The sequence below is a fragment of the Heptranchias perlo genome, chromosome 24, assembly GCF_035084215.1.
Source record: "Heptranchias perlo isolate sHepPer1 chromosome 24, sHepPer1.hap1, whole genome shotgun sequence".
NCBI lineage: Eukaryota > Metazoa > Chordata > Chondrichthyes > Hexanchiformes > Hexanchidae > Heptranchias > Heptranchias perlo.
Genome location: NC_090348.1, coordinates 37,490,039 through 37,513,433, shown reverse-complemented (window position 1 = coordinate 37,513,433; position 23,395 = coordinate 37,490,039). Strand labels below are relative to the sequence as shown.

The 23,395-nt window shown below is 42.8% G+C and overlaps 1 protein-coding gene across 1 annotated transcript in view; it reads left to right on the top strand.

Moving 5' to 3' along the window:
* itih5 (inter-alpha-trypsin inhibitor heavy chain 5) overlaps positions 1-22,862 on the top strand; it is a 46,840-nt gene extending 23,978 nt beyond the window's left edge. Inside the window, exons 8-13 of the mRNA XM_068005107.1 lie at positions 3,444-3,615; positions 4,641-5,486; positions 7,081-7,134; positions 9,218-9,334; positions 13,879-14,256; positions 18,883-22,862. Of these exons, the coding sequence (XP_067861208.1) occupies positions 3,444-3,615; positions 4,641-5,486; positions 7,081-7,134; positions 9,218-9,334; positions 13,879-14,256; positions 18,883-19,193 (1,878 nt within the window). The 3' untranslated portion in view covers positions 19,194-22,862. The remainder of the gene's footprint in view (positions 1-3,443; positions 3,616-4,640; positions 5,487-7,080; positions 7,135-9,217; positions 9,335-13,878; positions 14,257-18,882) is intronic.
* The last annotated feature ends 533 nt before the right edge of the window (positions 22,863-23,395 follow it).

The window sequence follows — 23,395 nt, the reverse complement described above, 5'->3', positions numbered from 1 at the left end:
TGGTGGCAGGTTGAGTGAGGCTGGCCGTGAGGGAGATGCACGGGAGGGTGAGTATGGGATGGAGCAATGAGATTGTATGAGGATTGGGTTGCGTGTTAGTGGCAGGATGAGTACTGGCGAGGTGAGTAGGTGGAGGTAAGATGAGGATGGGGTTTGAGTGGGTATGAAGGGTGATGTGACAGAATAGTGTTGGCGGTGCCGAAGGAGATGTGGGGTGGGGGCAGTGTTGTGGCAGACGGAGTATAGGGGAAAGACTTCATGTTCTCACTGCGGCTGACCTACTGCGGTCATTGCAGCGCCTCCTGCGCTGTATGCAGGTGGGCCATATGTTGGTGGCGCAGGTGACCCCCTCTGCCACCTCGAGCCAGGCCTTCTTGGTGGCAGAGGCAGGCCGCTTCCTCCCGCCCGCCGGGGGGAAGATCTGTGTCCTCCCCCTCCTCCTCACCCCATCTGATGATACCTGGGGTGAGGCATCATTAAACTGGGAGCAGCCTTCCCCCTGGGCTGCTCCATGCTGCAATTTGTTCCATTGGTTGCAGCATCTGTCAGTGGAGGACTGCCCCTTTAACTAGAGAGCCTCCAGCTGACAGATTGTACTGCGCATGCGCAGCCCGACCGACGCGCGGGCCAGCGCCGTGGACCCCGGAGGAGCAGGTAATTGATTCCTATTAGTGGGTTGCCTGCTACGATCGCGTGGGCAACCCACTAATTTCGCCGAGCGTGTTGACCACGCTCCCGGAGGACCACCTGCTGGGAACCCGCAGGCCTGCTAAATTCGAGCCCTTGGTTTCCATGTGTTTGGGAATCAGATTGCTTTCTGCACCTGAAACCACTTTGTATTAGCATGAAAGTGGAAGCCTAATGGGAGCATAAGTGAATTAAGTGTAATATGGAAATATAAAGGAAATTATCCCTCATTGTTGGGAGCACAGCAATAGAAAATGTATGCAGACATGTGATATATCCCATTCGGTCTGTTGATCCATCAATATGTGTGTCCCATTGCTATTTTGTATTTAGGATGTAGCTGTTTCCAATCAGAGGTTACACACAAAGTCAAGGAAATGGCTGACTTTATAATGGGTCCAAGATTGCTTTCCTGACATCATACATGCCATAAGGCTAGAGGGCAAACTTGTAAAATAACAGTATGTGTAAAATATTGGTATCGGTACTTGTTGACTTTATTGGCAGTTCAGTGAATTCAAATCTCAAAGCATTTGGTGAATTAATCTCTGTTGGATTGGAGTTCTAAATAATTGCAACTGCAAAGTATGATTAAGATTCTAGGAACTTCACAATTAGTATTCCCCTGTCATGGGATCTGTGTTTTATCATCATTTCCATTCCACTAAATCATTCCTTGACAGAAATTTGTGTAGAATTTCATTGATTCATCACAAAATCTGAGAAAACTTAAAAAAAAACTCCAAACACCTTCCCAAAATAGAGAATGAGAAATACTAAAATATGTTACAGATATTTCTTCAAACAGAGCTATCCACTATTAAACAATTCACTTGACAGAAGTGAATTAAAAAAAAAATAGGAAATCAAAAAATAAAAATGCAAATGTTGGAAATCTGATATAAAAACAGAGAATGCTGGAAATACACAGCAGGCTCTTCAGCGTCTAAAAAGAGAAAAGGCAGGTTAACTCAGTTCTGATGAAGGATCTCCATCTCCCTTTTCAGATGCTGACAGGCCTGCTGTGCAATTGTAGTATTTTCTGCTTTATTGCAAAATAGTTGGTTCATTTTCAGCTATAAATTTACATGGTGGTACAGCAGGTAATCAGAATTTGTTTTAACTTGAAGTCTTACCTTTTTTGGTGGGGCTTTGCATCTGCTGCTTTTATACTGGAGCCAATGTCCAATCCTGCTGGTGTGAGACCACTTCATCCAGGTGGTTCCTGACAAGTGACTGGCTGCAAGCACTGATTCCCGAAGTTCCCAGGAAACCTGACTTGGCTGCTGTAGTGATAACTGAAGAATATCAGCAACTCAGAGCATTTGAAAGAGAATGAAAAATACTTAAAATGTCCCCATTAGTTTGGAAAGCATTTGTATGTAATACTGGGCAGTGACTTGCAACATATACTCGAGATTACATTTTATTAAAATCCCAGTGACAATCCGCTGCCCTCGAGTAAATCATTGCTTGGGACTGCATCCTTCAACTATGTAGTGGTTAATGCCTCAAGACTGCAGTTGTACAACTCCATTCATCTGAATACGAGAGCAGTCATGAAAATGGCAGCATAAGTCCAAATCCACCTTCTTCTTCATGTTAAATACATTGTGCTTATCAAGGTGAAGGATACTGGGGAATGGACCACTTTCCATTTCAGGCACCCATTTGCAGCGTCAATCACTCCCTGGTTAGATACAGAATAGCTTAATGCTAAGTAAAGCTCCTTCTACTCTGTCCTAACAATTTGCCTGTATCTCAGTCAGATCCTCAGAAGAACACCCTCTACTGCTCTAGTATGGCATTTTTTTCCCCATTTCCTACAACTTGTTTAAGTGACATTGTCAATTAGAAACTAAATTGAGACAGCAGACAGTTGAGATTTCCATCTTGTTAGGCTAGGCTGGATTGAATGAAAGAGCAATGCCTAATCCATTGCAAATTGTAAACAATTTTACAACACCAAGTTATAGTCCAACGATTTTATTTGAAATTTACAAGCTTTCGGAGGCTTCCTCCTTCTTCAGGTAAATGTCAGGAACTCCTCGAAGCCTACGCATTTATAAATCACAGAACAATACATGGTGATTACAGATAGTCTTTGCAACTGCCCGTTGCCAAGGCAATCACGGTGTTCAGACAGAGAGGTGTTACCTACAGAGCCCCCGAATATACAGTCAACAAAAAAAAACAAACAAACAGAAAAAAACCAAAAAAATCCATTGCAGCTCAAGTTCCTTGTCAAGTAATGATCTGACTGCAAGCAGGTAATGTTAAGTGCCCCTTGGGAAGACCATCACACAGGATTTGACAACTGTGTAGAATACAGTTCAAGTGCAATGTGAATCCAGGTTTATAAACCTACTACTGAATGTTTTGAGAAAGCGATGCCACTCATCTCAAAATATTAAAAAGGTTACAGGTTGGGAATGAAGCTGTGAGCATGCTTGTAAGCAGAGCTCTCCCCATGTGGGCAGAGATAGATTCGTAGCCTGTAGTATATCTCATATCATACCAGCTGTGTTTCCCACTGTGCCTCTAATGGTCTCAGATCATTCGTGCAATAAACCTATGACATAACTTGTAGAATACAGGGAGTAGTGGGGTGGGTGGGGAGAAGTCTTAAAATGGCACTGTCAACCTACAGGTAAGTGCATATTGTAATAACATGTGGCCAAAGTCTGCAGTAGAAAAAGTTTTGCATGGACTTTATGTAAAAATGCCTTCGCATTAAGCAATGTGTATATTTTCAGACTAAAGATGCCCTTTTCACCATCCTCAATGACCTTCGACCCACTGACCACTTCAACATAATCAACTTCTCCAACCATGTCAAGGTCTGGCAACGTGGAAAACTTGTCCCCGTCACTCGGGAGATTCTACGGGATGCCAGGAAGTACATCTACCTAATGTCACCTTCAGGAGGTAAAAGGGACTGTGTTTTAATTTCATTCTGAAACCTTTCCTTCTGATCTCTCATCTTGTTTCAATGGAGGCCTCTAGATCTGTCAGGCACCAACAATGAGCTTGTGCTGAGCTGGTCACTCATCACTTGTATGCCCTGTTCCAACTGCAAAAGAATTATTATAATCTAACTGTGATAACAAGTTAGCAAACTTAGTGACTGAAACACTTGATGATTTTTCGTATCATTGTAGTGACATCTATGTCAAATTATTATTTATTACTGATGTCACATTAAGTACTGGAAGGGGATTTTACTGTACCTATGTTTCCATATTTTACAATATTGACCAGAGCTGTAATTAATTTCAGATGCTTTTCTGGGATTTTTTTTTGTCCACTATGTTTATAAAATAATTTTCCAGAAAATTTAGCATTAAACATAGAGGCATAAGTGAGGAGAATTGGCCGTGTGAAGTTACTGAGCCGAAGATTGTGAACAACACCGGAACTACACAATCATTGAAACACTCTTAAGTATATCTCTGCTGATAGTGAAACAGCTCCCTCACTGTCAGGCTCAGTAAATCTTCCAAGCCTTGTTGGCAGCATCATCATTTAGTTTGAAAATAAATTGAATAGACCAATTATGAATAGACCAATTTGTTTATTTTTAAAACAAATCATAAACCCCGAGACTTACCTGAATGCCAGGGATTATTGCTGTGGGTTCCCAGCTGCTGGATGAATTTCCATTCCCGCCCACTTGCCAGGTAGTGATTCCTGCAGGGTTCGGGCTGAAGCCCGATCCTTAGTATGAAAATAAGGCACAGGAGCTAAAATCTCACCAGGCCTTGGCATGCAAGCCAAATATCTATCCAGCTAAATGAACAAATTAAAATAGAAAGCCTGAATTTGGAACTGTATTGGATAGCTCTTTCAGAAAGCCTGCCTAGGTGCAATGGGCCGAATGGCCTCCTTCTGTGCTGTGAAACTTTATGGTTCTTTGAGGGCAATTTTGTTCAAAATTCCACTTTGCTTCCCAGGTACCAATATAAACGATGCCATCCAGACTGGATCCAAATTGTTGAAAGATTACATAGCTCAGCAGGACAAGGCTGTGCGGACAGTATCATTAATCATCTTCTTGACAGACGGACGCCCAACAATCGCCGAAGTTCGACCTCACAAAATCCTAAGGAATACGAAAGAGGCCATTGAAAACCAGTTCTGCCTCTTCAGTTTGGGAATAGGAAGAGATGTGGATTACAGGCTCCTCGAGCGAATGTCACTGGAAAACTGCGGAGTAATGCGGAGGATCTATGAAGACTCGGATGCCAGCGCCCAATTGAAAGGTTTCTATGACGAAATCGGGACGCCGCTCCTCTCGGACATTCGCGTGGATTATTCCGAAGATGCTGTGGAGTACGTGACGCAGAATTTCTTCACAAACTACTTCAATGGATCAGAACTCGTGATCGCAGGGAAGCTGGCAAATGACACTGTCGACAACTTGCATGTACAAGTTACGGCAAGCACGAGTGACAAACACCTCATGCTGGAGACGAACATGATTATTAACGATACCAGGAAAAGTTCAAACAGCACTAAGGGAAAATCTAATGATGCCAAGTTAATCCAGAGGGCATGGAGCTACTTAACCATAAAAGAACTGCTGAGATCTCGACTAAAGAGTGACAGTAGCAAAGAGAAGGAAATTCTTTCAGACAAGGCAAGAAATCTTTCGTTGGAATACCATTTTGTCACACCCCTCACCTCACTGAATGTGAAGAGTTCAGACGAACAGATCAACGGATCCACAGAGAATGCAATGAATGTACCTGAGGTGAAAGATGAGAGAGTACAGAGTTTACACAGAATATCTAAACCAGGTAAAGTAGATTTTTACAGTGAGCACTGCTATTAGTTGGTAACTTATTGAATTCCCTTTTGCCCTATTCATAAGTCAAATTTTTGCTTGCTAAATACCTTTAGTGGACTATCCTTTTTGATGTTTCTTTTTAAAATGGAATTTGGAATACTTTCCCATTTTAGTCCCTTAATGGCAGCACAGGGGATTTCTGGATCAAGCACAACATAACCAACTGAGGACTAAAGCCCCCTCTATTTTGCTTTAATGGTGGGGGGAGACTTTCTTTGTGAATTATATGTAATAAAATCATACGCCTATTAATAAAAACTGGATTTACAATTTTTTACCCATAATGCACTCTTCCCCTTCAATGGGCCTTAACCCCAAACTCAATTAATATTAAATATGGTTCAAATTTTGTGCAGTGTACCTTGTGAATATCGCTTAATGATAAATATTAATCAGCAAAATGTTGATTATTGGTTTAATGCTTTACCCTTTTCATTTATAAATTCATTCAACTTTACTGCTCTAAAATACACTGTTCTGATTGACTGAAAACTGTCTGTATAATTAAAAGATTTGTGTCTGGTAGAAGTGCTTGAAGTAAATCTGTCAAAGGCATCACAACGCAAAGACATTATACTTCACAGAGTCACCCCTCAAAAGTATCTGTTGGGCAAAACACTGTGATTGGCCGAAATGACAACAATGTGCAAAGTTACCATGCCAAATGGCTCAAATATTCCATTGATTAAATGCAAAACAATCGAAATAACATTCAATCAAAAAATAGTTTCATCCACTCGACAGGTAGGAAAAGCTACCACTTAACAACCAGCAATCACTAAAAAACCAACCAAGCAAACTGCTCAAAGCTACCATTCACAAACCAGCAAGTATCACAAATTATTCAATTTTCTTCATGTTCTGTGAGTCACCACATTGTTTCCTTTCACATCTCACTACAGATGCCTAAAATTAAATCTACACCACAATAAATACATTAAAATGACATAATTTAAAAAAACCATAAAGATACCCATTTTATGTTAGAAGAAGTTACCCCCACACAAGCTTGTTCTTATCTCTATGCAGCCTGGGCTTTTAGTTATGCTTTGTTCCCAAAACTTGGATTAAACAATTGGGGCAGGGACCTCTGGCTTCCATTGACAAAATCTGTGCGTATGAGAGAGATGCATCATGGAGGTTGTAGTTTTCATCCCTCTGTTGTGAAACTACAATAACCAGAGTGCACCATCAGAACCCTTGTCACATGATAACGAGGCAGAAAGGGATCTTTCTACCGTTACTTCAACAGAAGATCAGCGCAAACCCTGGAAAAATAGCTGTTTACACTGTTTGCCCATGATTTCTGCTGATCTTCCACGGCAGCTACGGAGGGAGATCGGGAAAACCCTCCCAGAAATTATTGGCATAAAACTGCCCAGGAGATTCAGGTCAAAGAGTTAAATATCAATTACATGTGTGCTAACAGTTTAAGTATCCATTTTAAGTATGCATCAAAAGACATAGTCCAGATAATTGCCAGATGTTAGTAATGCAGAATTAAGTTCAAAAATCGGTTTAACACTGATCATTTCTTTGTCTAGACAGCACCTCTTTAAGAAAGAAGAAGAAAACTGTAGTGGTTTCAAAAACATCAGGTAAGTGCTTGATCTTTGAACCTCTTCACTGAAGGCCCTTCAACCAGTTATTTCGAACCATTGCTTCAAGTCTTAATCACAACGAAAATTACAGTGTCCGGCACACCACTGTACGGCTTGCTAATTACTCAGGGTTCGCCTGTTTAAATTTGACTTGTGAAACATTTTCAGTGCTGGCTAAAGAGCACAGACCTATCACTATATGACTGACTGTACAGAATTGGTTAGATCTGAACAAAAACAGAAATTACAAACGGGATTCTTTCCACTTAGAGAAATATTTCTTTGTCAGCAGATAATAATTGACGATGTAGATCCTGAAGTTACATTGTGTATTCATGAGCATTGGAATATTGAATGCATTCTTATGAAATTCCTTCGCTCGCTATTTAAATAGAGACAACACCAGTTTAAAATTAGAATAAAATAATGTACAAGCTGACACCTCCATTAAAATACTGGACAGAACAATTTTACACAAATGTATTAAACATTTGTATACTAAAAATTGGACAGTTTTTCTTATAGTCAGTATATTTTTTACAAGATTGCATCTGAGATCTTTATCTAGATTTCAAGTTCTTTTAGTACCATTTGGTATAGTATAATGTATCGTTATTTTTTAGACTGGGTGCTGAATTATTTTTGGGGTGGAGGGAGTTGTTGTGAAGAGCGTGGCTTCAGATATAGCCAACTGGAGAGAGTTGAAGATTGAGGAGTCACAGGCACTGAAACTAATCTGAAAATTGACATTTTGCTTTTTCCTTGGAGGGAGGGGGACACAATAGGCATGGTAACTGAGACATTACCTGTGATGTCAGGGCATTCCAGGGAAGGCAACGGGCAAGCTGAGTGGGAGGCAAAAACCCCTTCCCTTTAAAAGAGAGAGAGGAGATTGGAAGAAAACATTTGAAGAGAAAACTACTGAAGATGCAAGTGAATTGAAATGCTCCATAATATTTTCAATTTATTTGATATATTTTAGGGCGCTCCTTGCATGTCTTTGCTAAAGTCATCCTGCAGCTGACTCCTAGAGGGTATGTGAAAGTGGCCCTGTGTGACTTTCAGCATTGATCTCTGCTTTGTTCTTGGCCTTTGCTTTGCATGTCCCCAGAGCCTGCACGGATGCCAGTTCATAAAACGAGGAATCGCAGAAGTGAATCTGCGTCCTACCACTCTAGTCAGTGAGCTGGGTGACAGCATGTTATTCCAAGGCCCAATATTACATTATTAATTTATTTTCATCCCCTGTCGTTTTATACTTGCTCCCCTCTGTCTCTATTATAATGGATGGGAGCTGCCCTCCATTCCTTGTGATGACTTGTCTGACTTGTTTCTGCTTCGGAGCCCTCTGTGGCACAAATATCATTCTAAATATAACTGCATGTGATCTTAGAAGCTTCATTATGTGTTAGAAAAATGTTCTTGTTTTAAACTGAGAAACTTAGAGGAAGGTCATAAAGCTGGACCAAAGGTCAAAAAAGCAGGAGAGAAGATAAGAAACATCATGAAATAATGATTAGGTGACACCGATGCTAGATTTTAAAAACTCTTTAGATTAAAGAAGCAAGGAAGAGGGAAGTCAAAACATTGCCCATTTATTTTTCTAATTATCGTATAACTGGTTCCCTTTCCCAGATGGCCATGCCTCTCTCCAGATCACCTAAAGTGATGGCGGTCCTTTCATGTAGGTAGGCAGCAACATTGTACCATTTTGTGTTACAATTCTACTTGTACCACAAAAAAGAGCAGGACGTTGTTCTGACCAACATTCTGCCTCAATTAACACCACCAAAGCAAATGAAATAGTCTTTCATCTTGTTGGTATTTGTGGGATCTTGCTATGTGCAAAATGGCTGCCAAAGTTGCCTATATTACACAACAAGCACAGTAACTCATTGTATACGACTTTGAAATATTTCTGGTAGATGTGTTAAGATTCTAGTCTTCCTTTTTTAAAAATTTAAGTGGAGATAAACAATTGCAAACATATGAACTGAATGCACTCTTGTTTCAAACCTGTTTACTATATATGCCAATTTAATGCCATCTTTATGAACTGTAGTATTTGTTTGCTATCCAGCTGACGGGGATCCTCATTTTGTTGCTGATTTCCCATTCAGCAAGTTGTCCGTGTGCTTTAACATAGATGGTGAGCCGGGTAACATACTCAGACTGGTGTCTGATCATGAGAACTCGGGTAAGTAGCAAACTAGAGTATTTTTAAAAACTCAATTACTTAATGCTCATCAAGGTGAGAAGTAGAACATTTTTTACTAATTTTTGTCACTCAGTGTCAGCATCAAGCATTACAAGGTCAGATATGGTACAGCCAGCTGCAAAACAAAGTTCACTTAAATGTGAAATAAAGCTCCATCCTTTCTGTCACAAAAATGTGTCTTAGTCTTAACCGCAGAAGATATTTTTAGCGTAAATTATTTTCCACTTCCCAAACCATCCTTCTTTACAGTCAATTTTGCCAATTTTGTGGCAATTAATACCAATTTAGGGGGAATTTTATCCTATGGGCTCGGACTTTAGTAACTGGGTTGAAATTGCCCAAACCCCTTTTACATAGGCCCCTTACATAGAGCAGAGAGAGAAGTTTGAACTGGATTTAAACCCAGCCCCCAAAGATAACGGAGCAGTGAGTTGATGCACTGCACTATCCAGTCCTCCAACCAACACATTTTGTCCTGTTACGTGGCTTCAAGTTTGTATGCAGACTGCTTACTTATGCACAGCCTAAAGAATAAAACAAGATGATTTCTTGTTTCAAAGAGGCATTGGGCCCGATATTAGGAGGGAGGCAGGTTGGCAGCGGGGGGTCGACTGGGCGCGTGGGTAACGCGCCCAGTGAAATCGGGGTGCTCCGCACGCGATCGCAGCCTAATTGAAGGTACTTACGTGTTCTTCTGGGTTTCACGTTCCAGATCTGCGCAGCGGGCGCACCCGCATCACAGGCTGTCAGCAGGAGGAGCCCTATTTAAAGGGGCAGTCCTCCAATGCTCCTCCTGCAGCAAAGAACCAAATTGGCAGCATGGAGCAGCCCAGAGGCAAGGCTGCTCCAAGGTTCTCAGACTCCTCACTCCAGGTGCTGCTCGATAGGGTCAGGAGGAGGAGGGAAACGTTTCTCCCATGGGATGGGAGGAAGTGGCCTGCCTCTGCCACCAAGAAGGTCTGTACCAAGGTGGCAGAGGAGGTCAGCAGCGGCAGTAACAGCTCCCGAACCTGGGTCCAGTGCAGGAAGTGCTTTAATGACCTAACCAGGTCAGCCAAAATGAGTATACTTACGCATTCTCCCACACGCCGTCTTCCACATCACCTCCACCACCACACAAACCCTTCTGCACTGCCACCACAATGCTCTCAACATCACTCCTCACATCCACTGAACTATCATCCTCACCTTGCCTGCACTTACTCACCGCCCCAGTTCCCTTTCAAACACTACCACGCAACCCAGTCCTCATACACTCTCATGGCTATGTCTCACACGCACCCTCCCATGCATCTCCCTCACAGTCACCCCCACCCACACCAATGCATGCAGCAGGTCACTATGCAACCATTACTCAATCACGCCTCTCCGTGTTTTGCCTTGATAGGAGAAGAGATGCCAGAAGGCCCAGGAAAGGGATGATGGCGAAAGTGGACATCAAAGTGGGGACGCCACTCAAAGCACTTCCACGTTTCACCCGTTGCCCCCGTCTCAACCAGACACCGCAATGCTGCCTCCTCTCCAGGTGGTCGAGTCTGCCCCTGCACAGGTGCAGGTGGAGCAGTCTTTGGAGGGGTCCTCACGGGCACCGAAACCCAGAGGGTGTCTGCAAAGCATCTAATCGGTCAGGGCATGACTAGAGCAACCTGCCACTACCTCTGCTCCAGCCACAGGGGAAGCACCATGTAGGAGTAATAGGAAGCAAAAGGCTAAGGTTTTGTGAGCACAAAGAGGATGCACAAGGGTGTTTGACAATTTGTCATGTTTTTTATTTATATTTGTTTTCTTTCACATTCACAGTAAATCTTATTATTATCACCACTACTGCCACGTCTTGCCCATTCTTGACTGGCTTGTGCAATAAGTTCCTTTCATGGGGTTCACCATAAACACGCACACTTGATGCCACCCATTGGGTCATTCTACAGTGGGTGTAGGTGTAGTTGCAGGACTGTTTTGTGCAGGGGGCGGGGAGGAGGCTGGTCTGGCCGCTCCTCTGTCCAGGTGGTGAGGACTGGACTCTTCACATTGTCTGATGTTAGGAGAACCGTTCACATATCAGTGACTCCCTGGCCTCACGAGCAGCCAGGTGAGCCGCTGTTCTGCCCATGGGTTGCTCCTCCTCCTCCTCCTCCTCCTCCTCTTCAATATGGGTGGCAGATGTGGATGGGGCCTGCTCCAGAGGCACCCCTCTCTGTTGTGCCTTGTTGTGCAGGGCACAACAGACGACTATAATGCATCCCACTCTGTGGCACGTATTGAAGAGCTCCCCCAGAATGATCAAGGTACCTGAAGCGCATCTTGAGCAGCCCTATAGCCTGCTCGTAGACCTGGTAGCGATGTGGCTGTTATTATATCGACGCTGTGGCTCAGTGGTGGGGTTCCTCAGAGGTGTCATGAGCCACTTGTGCAGGGGGTATCCCTTGTCCCCGAGGAGCCAGCCCTTGCGGGTGTTGGGTGCGTGGAAGAGGGGCGGGACGTTGGACTCCCGGAGGATGAAGGAATCGTGGCAGCTGCCAGGGTATCTGGCGCACACGTGAAGGAATCTCTTGCGGTGGTCACAAATGAGCTGAGTGTTGATGGAGTGATAGCCCTTCCTGTTGATGAACAGTCCTGGCTCGTGTGGAGGTGCTCGTATTGCTATATGGGTGCAATCAATTATACCCTGCACCCGTGGGAAGCCAGCCACAGCTTGGAATCCCAATGCCCTCTCTGTCCGGCTGAGGTTATCCATGGGGAACTTGATATAGTGCGAGGCCCTGCAGAACAAGCCATCGGTGACCTGCCTTATGCACTTTTGTGCAGACGACTGAGAGACCCCGGTGATGTCCCCGGCAGCACCCTGGAAGGATCCGGAGGCGAAGAAGTTGAGGGCAGTGGTGACTTTGAATGCTGACAGCGACAGGTAAGAAGATGCTGCTCGGTCCATCCGGGAGCAGCTCGTCATTAAGGAGGCTGCAGATGTCTACGACTACCTGGCGACTGACTCTGAGCCTCTGTATGCACTGCTCCTCAGAGAGGTCCAGGAAGCTGAGCCTCGGTCTGTAAACCCTGTGGCGAGGGGAGTGCCTACTGCGACGCATCTCTCTCTGCGGTTGCCCTCCCTCCTCCTGTGCAGGTGGATGTGTCACAGCACTGTGTTGTGAAGCTCCACGTGTCTGAGGTGGACGGCATGGCCGGCGAGGCTGGTGATGCTGTTCGTCCTCCGAGGAGGTCATGACTGCAGCTATGCCGGCCCCCATCCAGAAGATGTAAGTTTGAGGGGGTCCGCAAGGTAGGTAAATGTGTCTGCACACCGGGGTTGAGGTTCCAAGTTGGTGAATTTTAGTGTTAGGAGGGTGGTGGAGGCCAAACTTTGTCCAAAGTGACAGAGTGGCCTCCTGCAATGAGTGAGGGTCTCCCCCGCTACCTGTCAAATGGACCTTTGCAGCTCCCACTGGCTGGTGGCTGCAACACGTCTGTTTCAACTGGGAGTGTTTCCCCCAGTTCGGGAAACACGCTCAGTTGACATGAAAATCCCACCCCTCCTAAAATATCCTCCCAAACAGGTCTGCAAACGACCGGAACTATCAAAATAATTGATTTAAGTGGGATCCCGCCAGCTTTAATTGCCGGTGGGAGTCCTGCATGCGGGGGCTGCACGCGCATCTAAGCGCGTCACTGGGGAACCCAGAAGTGGGTGGGTTGGAGCCGGGCTCCGGACCCGCCCTGGGAATCCCGAATTTTCGGAACCCCCCTCCACGAACGCACTTGCTCGGCCATCCTAAAATCGACCCCATTGTATTTGTTCAAATGGCAGGGAAAGAAGACTCAACAGTGGAATCTTATTTCCATTGTAACATCATCACATACAAGTAATAGCGTGTCATTTTTGTGACATAATGATGTATTTAAATGTGAATTCCAACACTACATTGAATAATATTTTTGAAGAAGACCATGTCCCCTTAAATATATAGTCCCTGGATTTCCATGGGATTCTCCTGATCTCTCTCTCTAACTTTGGCAGCAGATTGGTGGAGCCAAATGGACTAAACAGGAAATTGGGACAACAACCATTAAAATTCAGGGTCATAATCATTTAACTTTTCCCTCGAGTTTTCAGAAGTGTATCAGTATCCACCAGTACCATAGAACCAAGCCTTGGAGTTGACTTATCAGGAAGTACACTTGAGTGACGTGGGACTCCCCAACAATTTGACTAAGTTTGCCAAACCTCAGGGGTGACTTATCAAAAATGTCATTTGAGCCTGGGATTCAAAGTGGATTTCCTTGATCACTCTCAAGTTGTAGCGACTGGTCTCTTTGTGCAAAAAAATACTCGTATCTGTAATATGATCGTCCTTCACATCCAACTGAAGGAAAAAAATGACCTTTTGGCTACTGCTTTGTCACTAAGCCTGACCTGTGATTTCAAAAGGGAAAGTCACAACATTTGTGATTTATATTAATTTTTACAGCATGGAAAGGACTAAAATGTTGAAATGTCTAATAATAATAATAATGTCTTCTGTTTCTGGCAGGAGTAACAGTTAATGGGCAGCTGATTGGAGCTCCAGCACCTCCTAATGGTCATAAGAAGCAGCGCACCTATTTCAGTGCCGTTACTATCATTGTCAGTAAACCCTGGCGCTCTTATATTGAAATCACACCTCGCAAGGTCATCTTTGACAGCCGAGACAGGTTTATCTTATCGTGTGATAAAACAATAGAGTTAGAGAGCGAAGGCTTAGTGGTTTCCGTGACTGCCAAATCTAAGGTTACCGTGACAATACAGGATTACATCTCATTTGTTATCCTGGTCCATCAGTATAAAAATCCTGCTTCCTATCAGAGAGATCACCTGGGATTCTACATTCTCAACAGCAAAGGACTTTCCCCCCGTGCCCATGGACTGTTGGGTAAGTGGCCTGTGCTGTTTAAATGATATATTGTATCGGAGTGTGTTGTAGTTATATTTTTATTAAATTTAGGAAAGTTTACAAAGTTTCTCAGGCTACGTTACAGGTTACATGATACATTGAGGATCTTACATAATAATTTTGTATATTTTAGTAGTGCTACATATTGAGCCTTTCCTTGGCATAGGATAGCTTAGGTCGAGCACTGTTAGAGAGCTCAGGGGGTCTGAGGTGTGGCTGGGTTTTGGGCGTGTGGAGGGAGTGCAGCTTTCCTTTATGTGAGACATTAATCTGAGGTTCCATCTGGCAACTCAATATGGCATTAAAGATCCATTTGTTAAAGCTCAAGGAGTTCTCCCGACATTTTGTCCAACATTACTCCCTCAATTAACAATATCAGAAAAACTGGTCATTCATCTCATTGCTATTTGTGGGATCTTGCTCACTTTTGTGATTGCCAACATAACAGCCAATGCATTTTAAACTAATATGTTTTATGTGAAGCGCTTTGAGATGTTTCTGAAATAGGTCTTGTATAAATACAAGAGTTTTTTTCTTCTTTTTCGAATTGTCTGTCATGTTGCACACAACAGAATTCAGAGAAGCCAAAAAGTAGCAAACCAAGATTAAACCATCTTGTCAAAAGCAAAATACAGCGGATGCTGGAAATCTGAAATAAAAACAGGAAATGATGGAAATACTCAGCAGGTCTGTGGAGAGAGAAACATGGTTAACGTTTCAGGTCGATGACCTTTCATCAGAACTGGAAGAAGTTTGAGATTTAACAATTTTTAAGCAAGTACAGAGCCAGGGAAAGGGAGGGGGGTGGAGAGAGGGGGAGGAAAGAACAAAAGGGAAGATCTGTGATAAGATGGAGGGCAGGAGTGATTAAATGACAAAAGGGATGATGGTGCAAGGCAAAAGGGGGTGGTAATGGAACAAGTAAAGAAACAAAAGATGGGTCTGGAGGAGCTATAAACGGCAACATCAGAACCATTACCAGCACCTGCTGTCTGAAAAAATAAGAGCATTGGTTATGATCTGAAGTTATTGAAATCAGTGTTGAGTCCAGAAGGTTGTAAAGTGCCTAAACAAAAGATGAGGTGCTGTTCCTCGAACTTCCGTTGAGCTTCATTGGAACAGTGTAAGAGGCCAAAGATAGAGAGGTCAGATGAGAGTGCGTCGGAGAATTAAAATGGCAAGTGATCAGAAGGTCAGGGTCACGCTTGTGGACTGAGCAGAGGTGTTCAGCAAAGTGATCACCCAATCTGAATTTTGTCTCCCCAATGTAGAGGAGAACGCATTGTAAGCAGCAGATACAGTATCCTAAATTGAAGTACAAGTAAATCGCTGTTTCACCTGGAAGGAGTGTTTGGGCCCTGGACGGTGGGAAGGGAGGAGGTAAGAGGGCAAGAGTTGCATCTCCTGCGCTCGCACGGGAAGGTGCCGTGGGAAGGAGACCAGGTGTTGGAGGTGATGGAAGAGTGGACCAGGGTGTCGCGGAGGGAATGGTCCCTTTGGAATGCTGAAAGGGGAGGGGAAGGTGTGTTTGGTGGTGGCATCGTGCTGGAGGTGGCGGAAATGGCGGAGGATGATCCGTTGAACGTGAAGGCTGGTGGGTGGAAGGTGAGGACAATGGGGATCCTATCGTGGTGCTGGGCGGGTGGGGAAGGGGTGAGGGCAGAAGTTCAGGAAATAAGACGGATCCAGTCGAGGGCCCCAGTGGAGGGGAATCCTCCATTGAGGATAAAGGAAGGCATATTGGAAGCACTGGCGTAGAAGGTGGCATCGTCAGAACAGATGCGATGGAGAGGAAGAAACTGGGAGAATGGAATCGAGTCCTTATGGGAAGCGGGGTGGGAGGAATTGTAATCAAGGTAGCTGTGGGAATTGGTGGGCTTATAATAGATATTGGTTGATGGCCTATCCCCAGAAATAGAGATAGAGAATTCAAGGAAGGGACGGGAAGAGTTGGAAATGGACCATATGACGGCAAGGGAAGGGTAGAAATAGGAAGCAACGTTAATGAAATTTTCCAGTTTGGGGCGAGGACAGGATGCTGCTAGAACTAGAAAAAGAGGTGAGGGAGGGGACCTGAGTCGGACTGAAACAAGGAATGTTTCATGTATCCCACAAAAAGGCAGGCATAGCTGGGACCCATTTGGGTTCCCATAGCGACACATTTTATTTGGAGGAAGTGAGTGGAGCCAAAGGAGAAGTTGTTCAACATAAGAACAAGTTCAGCCAGGCGGAGGAGGGTGATGGTGGATGGGGACTGGTTGGGCTTCCGTTCAAGGAAGAAGCAGAGGGCCCACAGGCCATCCTGGTGGGGGATGGAGGTGTAGAGCGACTGGACGTCCATGGTGAAAAGGACACGATTAGGGCTGGGGAACTGGAAACTGTTAAAGCAGCGGAAGGCGTCAGAAGAGCGGATGTAGGTCGGAAGAGACTGGACAAGGGGAGAAAAAGAGTCGAGATAGGAAGAAATAAGTTCCATGGGGCAAGAACAGGCTGAAACGATGGGCCTCCCAGGGCGGGCTACGTGGGAATGGGGGGACTATGAGGTTGGATGCCATGGGGGAAAAGATCTCCAGAGGAGATGTGGTCAGTGATGGTTTGGGAAACGATGGCTTGATGTTTGGCGGCAGGGTCGTGCTCCAGGGGGAGGTAGGAGGAGGTGTCGGAGAGTTGGTGTTCAGCCTCTGCAAGGTAAATGTTAACTCTGTTTCTCTCTCCGTAGGTGCTGCCTGACCTGCTGAGTATTTCCAACATTTTCTGTTTTTATTTTAAACCATCTTGTATCAGCTACAATTTAGCTGACCTACAGCTAAATAACAGAACACCCCAGTTTTTTTTTGTAGTTTGCATTCTCCTTTGTAAAACACACAATAAGCTGTTCTCACTCAGCTGCTGACGCAGAAAGCAGCAGTAACTGGTGCTAAGGAAACACTGAGGTGGGCCACATAGAAAGGTCTACTAAAACACATTAATCATTTCGACTTGCTTTTGCTCACTATAATGTGATGAGTTTACGCCTGAAGTTTATAAACATGTGTGTAATTGAAAAAAAATGGTGTGCAGTATTTCATTAGAGTCCTAGCAAGCTGACTTAATGCTTTGTTTTATTCCTGTGGACAGCTGTCCGTGATGGCACACAGAAACTTGGCTTTTTCACATAGTTATGATTCCAAGTGGGAGGAGGAATTGTATGAGTCATGTAAGCTAATAGCTAGTATAGAATACATTATGTACACAGTAAAACATGGACAGGGAGTAAGTTACACTACGCAACTGCACAGTCAACAGGATCAGTCGACATCCAACTCACAAGAGTGAAATGCAGCCCTTTCTAAACATTTTCAGAGCTCAGTTCATGCTGATTCCTGTTAAGACCATGTTCAATTTGGAAAAAAAATACCTCTCATTAGAATTCACTTTTCCATGAATACTAATTGATGCCAGAAGTAATACAGGAAATATTTCTAAACCACATGTGTTCATCAGGTGAGGGAATAGATCACTTTCCCATTAACTACATCCAGGTCTTAAAATTATACTGTGGGATAAAAGCAGAGACGTTAACCCATTTAACCAAATGTCGGTATCAAGCACTTCCAGCTCAAGGACAGCAAACAGAGTAAAGCTACCTCTACTCTGTCCCAACAATGTGTTTCAATCCCAACCTCAGAGGAGCAGTGGGACCACGATGTGCAGATAAATGTGATTACTTTTTTGCCGGTGAATCTTCCTTTGGTGCTGGCCAGCGACCGTCCACTTCCACTTCCGCCCAATCCCACTCCATGTTAAAATCAGGGCTAAAACCTTTTCTTTCATCAGTCTGAGCCAGGAAGGAACATGGGAACAGGAGTAGGCCATTCAATAATATAAATTGGATGGCCAAGTGGTGAATGGTCTTCATTGCTTCTAAGCCTTTATTCTCAGAGATGCCCCTTACACACAGGCCACACCCTAGATAAGCTCTCATATAAAAAGGATACAAGAGAGTCCCCAATTGACACACACCACCTGAATACAATTAACACTAATTGATGTAAATCACATGATACAATTAACATTCAGCCCCTCGAGCTTGATCCCCCATTCTATTAGATTTATGGCTGATCTGCACCTAGATCCATTTACCAGCCTTTGATCCTTATTCCTTGATATGCTTCCCAACAAAAATCTATCGAACTCAGTTTGAAAATTTCAATTGACCCATCATCCTTCATGGTCTCAGAGGTTAAAGGTCAGTGATTAATCTACTGCACTATTCAGACCTCAACCACATGTTTTTAACTAAAAAACCCCTACAAATTTTCTAAAGCTACCGCAAAACCTTGTTAGATTTCTTATTTGCACTTGCAACTTCATCACATTCTGTTTCAGAATAGAAAAAAAGCACTTTGACGGTAAAAGGAATTAATGGTTCTTTCCAAGAATTTAGTTCCATTTGAAATAAAAGGCTAAATATTCAGAAAGGGATGAAATCTGCTTTTGAGCAATACCACCCCCAACCAAACTGGCATGTCCTGATTTTTGAAGAGTTAAAATCTGTGCAATGCTCTATATTTCTTTTCAGTACCAGACATTGCAAAGACAATTACTTCAATATTTCTCCCGCAGGCCAGTTCTTGTACAGTGATGTCAAAATCATTGAAACGTCTACAAACACAACTGGATCTGCAAGTCAGCAAAATCAGACAGGAGCTATGTCCCAAGGAAGTGAGGGTCCCAAGGAGTTGACGATCATGTTAAATATTAAAGATCGATTCGTGCCTGTGGTGAAAAAGCAAAGACGGATTTACAATGGGCAGCACCAGGTCGACTGTTGGTTTGCAAAGAACAACGCCGCCAAGCTGATCGATGGATCGTACAAAGATTATCTCGTGTCACATCTCTTTGAGACAACCACAGGCAACCCAAATGAACTTTAACTTCAACGGGTAGAAAAAAAGCTGTTGAAATTGCAAAATTTAGTTGGCTTTTGCACAATCACAAATGTCATGCTTTGTTTCCTTAGAAACTACATAGTTTGTAAAATTCTACTGCAGATGTTCCCCTGAGATTTCCATAGATTGGAAACATTTTAAAAACTCAGTCTGTATCCAAAGTTTTTGAGGTCGCAGTCCAGAGAATCTTTTTGCAAATGAGCAAACTGATTGTCTCCAGGGACCCTCCTCTAAAGACTTTATATTGCTGCTTTTGACAAAATAATCAGTCCCCACCGAACCAAGAATATGACAGGCATCAGATGTGTTCAAACCCACTCATTTCCCTCCCCCCTCTACAGTTACAGCCAGGCTGGGCCAGATCAGATACTTCCTTCAGTGACATTTTCCTAAAAGTAGAGCAAGACTTTCTCTTTCTGCCAGATTGTCATTCTAACTGGGTATTCAAAATAAAGTAACAGACAGGTGGCCTTAAATTGGAAGATCAATAAGACTTGTGTGAGGATTAGCAGAAGTTGAGGACCGAGCTAGGGTTGTAGTAGAAAGTATGCTTAGAAATTAGATTTTGGTGATATTAGGGACTGAATGCTTTGTATGACTTTCCCTGGTCACTATTTTAATGGTGGTATTAGGTCATTTATTTTAAATATCTCCATGAAACAGTGGGCAGAGGAAAGCCATACAGATGGAGTAAGTGTTCATCTGCTAATATTGCTAATGGTAATTTCTAGGCTTATGTGTTAGAAGACACTGCAGTTGATAGGCTGCAGTGGAGCTACAGGTAAAGTATGTGCTAGAAGGTACAGTTGACTGCTCTACAGGACTATCAGTGAATGTATGGTTCAGTTACATAGCAGGTGATGTCTCTATAGCATATATGGGAAATAGTTGTCAGAAGGCACAGAAGTAAGGGAGTAGATTTTGGACGGTAGTTCTACATAACTTTAGTGAAATGTATCCATCTGCAGACACTGAAGCTGGTATATATGTAATAAAAACACTAGAGTACAAGTCAGAGGAAGTTATGCCACAGAGTGCTCTGGTCAATCTACAACAGAGTTCTTATCATCCAAACACAAGGGAGGCATTCAGCTATGAGACTGATGGCTAGTGCCAGAGGATCGAGTTACAAGGAAATATTGAAGAAACTTAGACTTTTCAGCCTTGAGAGGAGGTGACGATATGGTGACCTTATATAAAATAGTCCACAATAGAAAAGAAAAATCCAAAACACTACTTCAAACAAAGCCATGACAGTAAAACAAGAGGACAAAGGTTCAGATTAGTGAAAGGCAAATTTAGGACTAGTGTCAAGAAGTTCTTCACACAAAATGGGTAATTCTGTGATCTGGTACTCCCAGTCGTTGTGCTTGAAGGAAACATATCTTGAGATATTGCAGACATGTGGCCTGAAATTTTTTATTCATTAATGGAATAGACTTCTGGATGAAATAGTGGAAGTGAAAATACTGGAACAATTGAAGAAACAGTTGGACACTGTGATGGGGAACTGTAGGGATGGACGAGCTAGGCTGGGCTGATTGGGCTTCTGCTTTTGTATCTACCTTGTGATGCCTCCAAAGGATTAATGAAAAGTATTGCCAAAAACACAGCATGTAAATACTCAAATCGACTATAATTATTTCCCCCCGATTTTCTCTCTTCCTAAATGAAAACCCTGCTTTAGGAAGAACTTGTAACTCAATTTTCATTTAGGTGCGCAGTTGCAGCAAGTTGGATACAAACGTTATTGATTTATTTCTATATATAATATTAGAATTTTCCCTATGTGCTACTCCTGATCCTGCAGGTACAGAGGTAAAATGATGGATTTTCTAACTGAGTATTCTAAGTAGTTCCTCTCTCTCTCAAATGTATATATTAGCAAATAGTAAAAGGTTTGGATTCTGCCGTCCTCTTTAATAAGGGAATACCTCTTAAGTATTTTTGATTGATTTCATCAAAACCTGCATTGTAACTATTTTTCACAAAAAGAACAACATTTCAGATGAATTTCTTAGAATGTTTCATTGGAAGATGATATGCCGCAAAATTGTTTTACAAAGTTGTAATACTGTGAGACACATATTCCTGCTTAAAAAAGCCAAAATATTTAAAGGAATAATGCCCGAAGGCATAGTGAAAATGTCACCTCTATTCGCAATATTTTGCAATCTAGTTTAGATCAGGTGGTTTAATACATTGCTTCTCTTTTAATTGTAGTGTAATATCAGTCTGGCAGGTTGATTTGTACTTGTTATACAATCGTTTAAATCAGTTTAGAATTATGAATGAATTTATGAGAGAAACATGTGCATCATTTGATAAGGAACAAATGCCCATTCAAACGTTTAAAAATATGACTAAACTTGTAGAAAAGCAGTGCCAACGAATTTGGGAATCATTAACATGCAGAAGGAACTGTACTTTGCAGCCAACGGTTATCATACTACTCAACCTGACTCTCGCACCTGCTTCAACTCCAGATGATGCTGCTTATACTGGTCCATTCTTTTATTAGGTCACATTTGATGCAGTTACCATCGTTCTTGCTCACACATTATCGCCTACACACATAATCAAGGCTGCCCACTAACCGTGTTCAAATAGGAGTTGTACAAAACTAAGTGCTTTGACCCAACTCTTGGTGGAATGCCACACTGGCCCATTTCTAAATGGATTAAGTGAACCGCAACTCAGTTTCTTTTTCTCTGGGGAGGATGTGCTTGTCAAAACCATGGGACAATGCATTAATAGTTAGAATTGGTCCTTTATCCACCATTACTTAAAGGGGTTGTCTATATTCATCAAACTGAGTCAAATTATGTACTCCATATACAGCCAGTTTTACATAGGCCTTCCATTTTATACTTCTACTGCCAAAGACTTAATAATAATAGCATTTTCTTGATGTTAAATAATTCAAAAAGCCATTGTGTCTCTGACTTGAGTTGGTTCCTATCCCAGTTTGGAAATCCTGTCCAACTTTTACATCCACATTCTTTTGAGTAAAAGTTCTGGATAGAAATTGCTTCACCAGAATCGGTTTTGAGGATCAATTTCTATCTGCTTTGTGCAGTATAGAGCATGTATATATTTTTCCCCAATTGCCCCCTTCACTTTTTTTGTCACCTTTGATTGGGAAGGCATGGTTAAACCATCTATGGCCACTTGATCTGTCGACAAGGAGGCGTCCTTAAGCTGTATGAGATGAAATCTCTCCACACTCCTCTCTCTCCTTTCCTGGATGATTTCCCTTACTTCATTCAGATGACCCAGTGAACTCCAATGAACCGTACACTTGAGAGGCATCCTGAGTTATGTGTTCATTGAGACACTTTGACTCTGCATGTCAGAGAATATGTTGCTTTTTAATAACTTTATTGCATTCCTTTTGAGGCAAATTTGATGTAATCGTACTGACAAGTTCTTTATACAGTATGATTAAACTTGTCTACTTATGCCATCAATTTAACAAAGAGTTGTGTTAAATTGATACAGAGGAACTCACCAACGTGCAGAAAGGGTTCCTGATATAACTTGAAGCACAGTTGTATGACTGAGTGTTAAAATGTAAGGATGCTTTGAAAAAAAATGCTGTAACATTTTTTTTTGTGCTCATTAAAGCAAAGATGTTAGCATTGTGCAATAAAATGTCTCCCAGTTTCAGATATGTAGTGTCAGCATTAAGTAATGCTACTCAGTCCCAACACCAGAAGAGTACTCCATTGCATTAGTGTGACATTTCCAATTTACAAACCAGCCATCTCTGAGTGACTGTGCCAACTCAGTGCCAGTTTGTGTGTGTGTGTGTGGGGTCCATAAGAACATTTTTATTACTGCCCAGACCCATTTCACAAAGGACCCCTTAAGGAAGCAGGAAAGGTTCATCATACTATCAAACTGGACCGGATTTAAACCAAGGGCTCAGAGATGAAAGGACATATTGGGTGACTAAGATAAAGATCAGCCATGATCTAATTGAATGGCGGAACAGGCTCGAGGGACTGAATGGCCTACTCCTGTTTCTATGTTCCTATGACTGGGTGGCATGGTGGGCTCGTGTTGCTGAAAGCGGAGAGTGGTACTCCGGCAAATAATCTCGCTTTATCACTTAAACTGTCCACCAGAAACAAATGCTAATACAATAGAAGAAATATGTCAATGTGCCCCTTCATTCTGTGGAT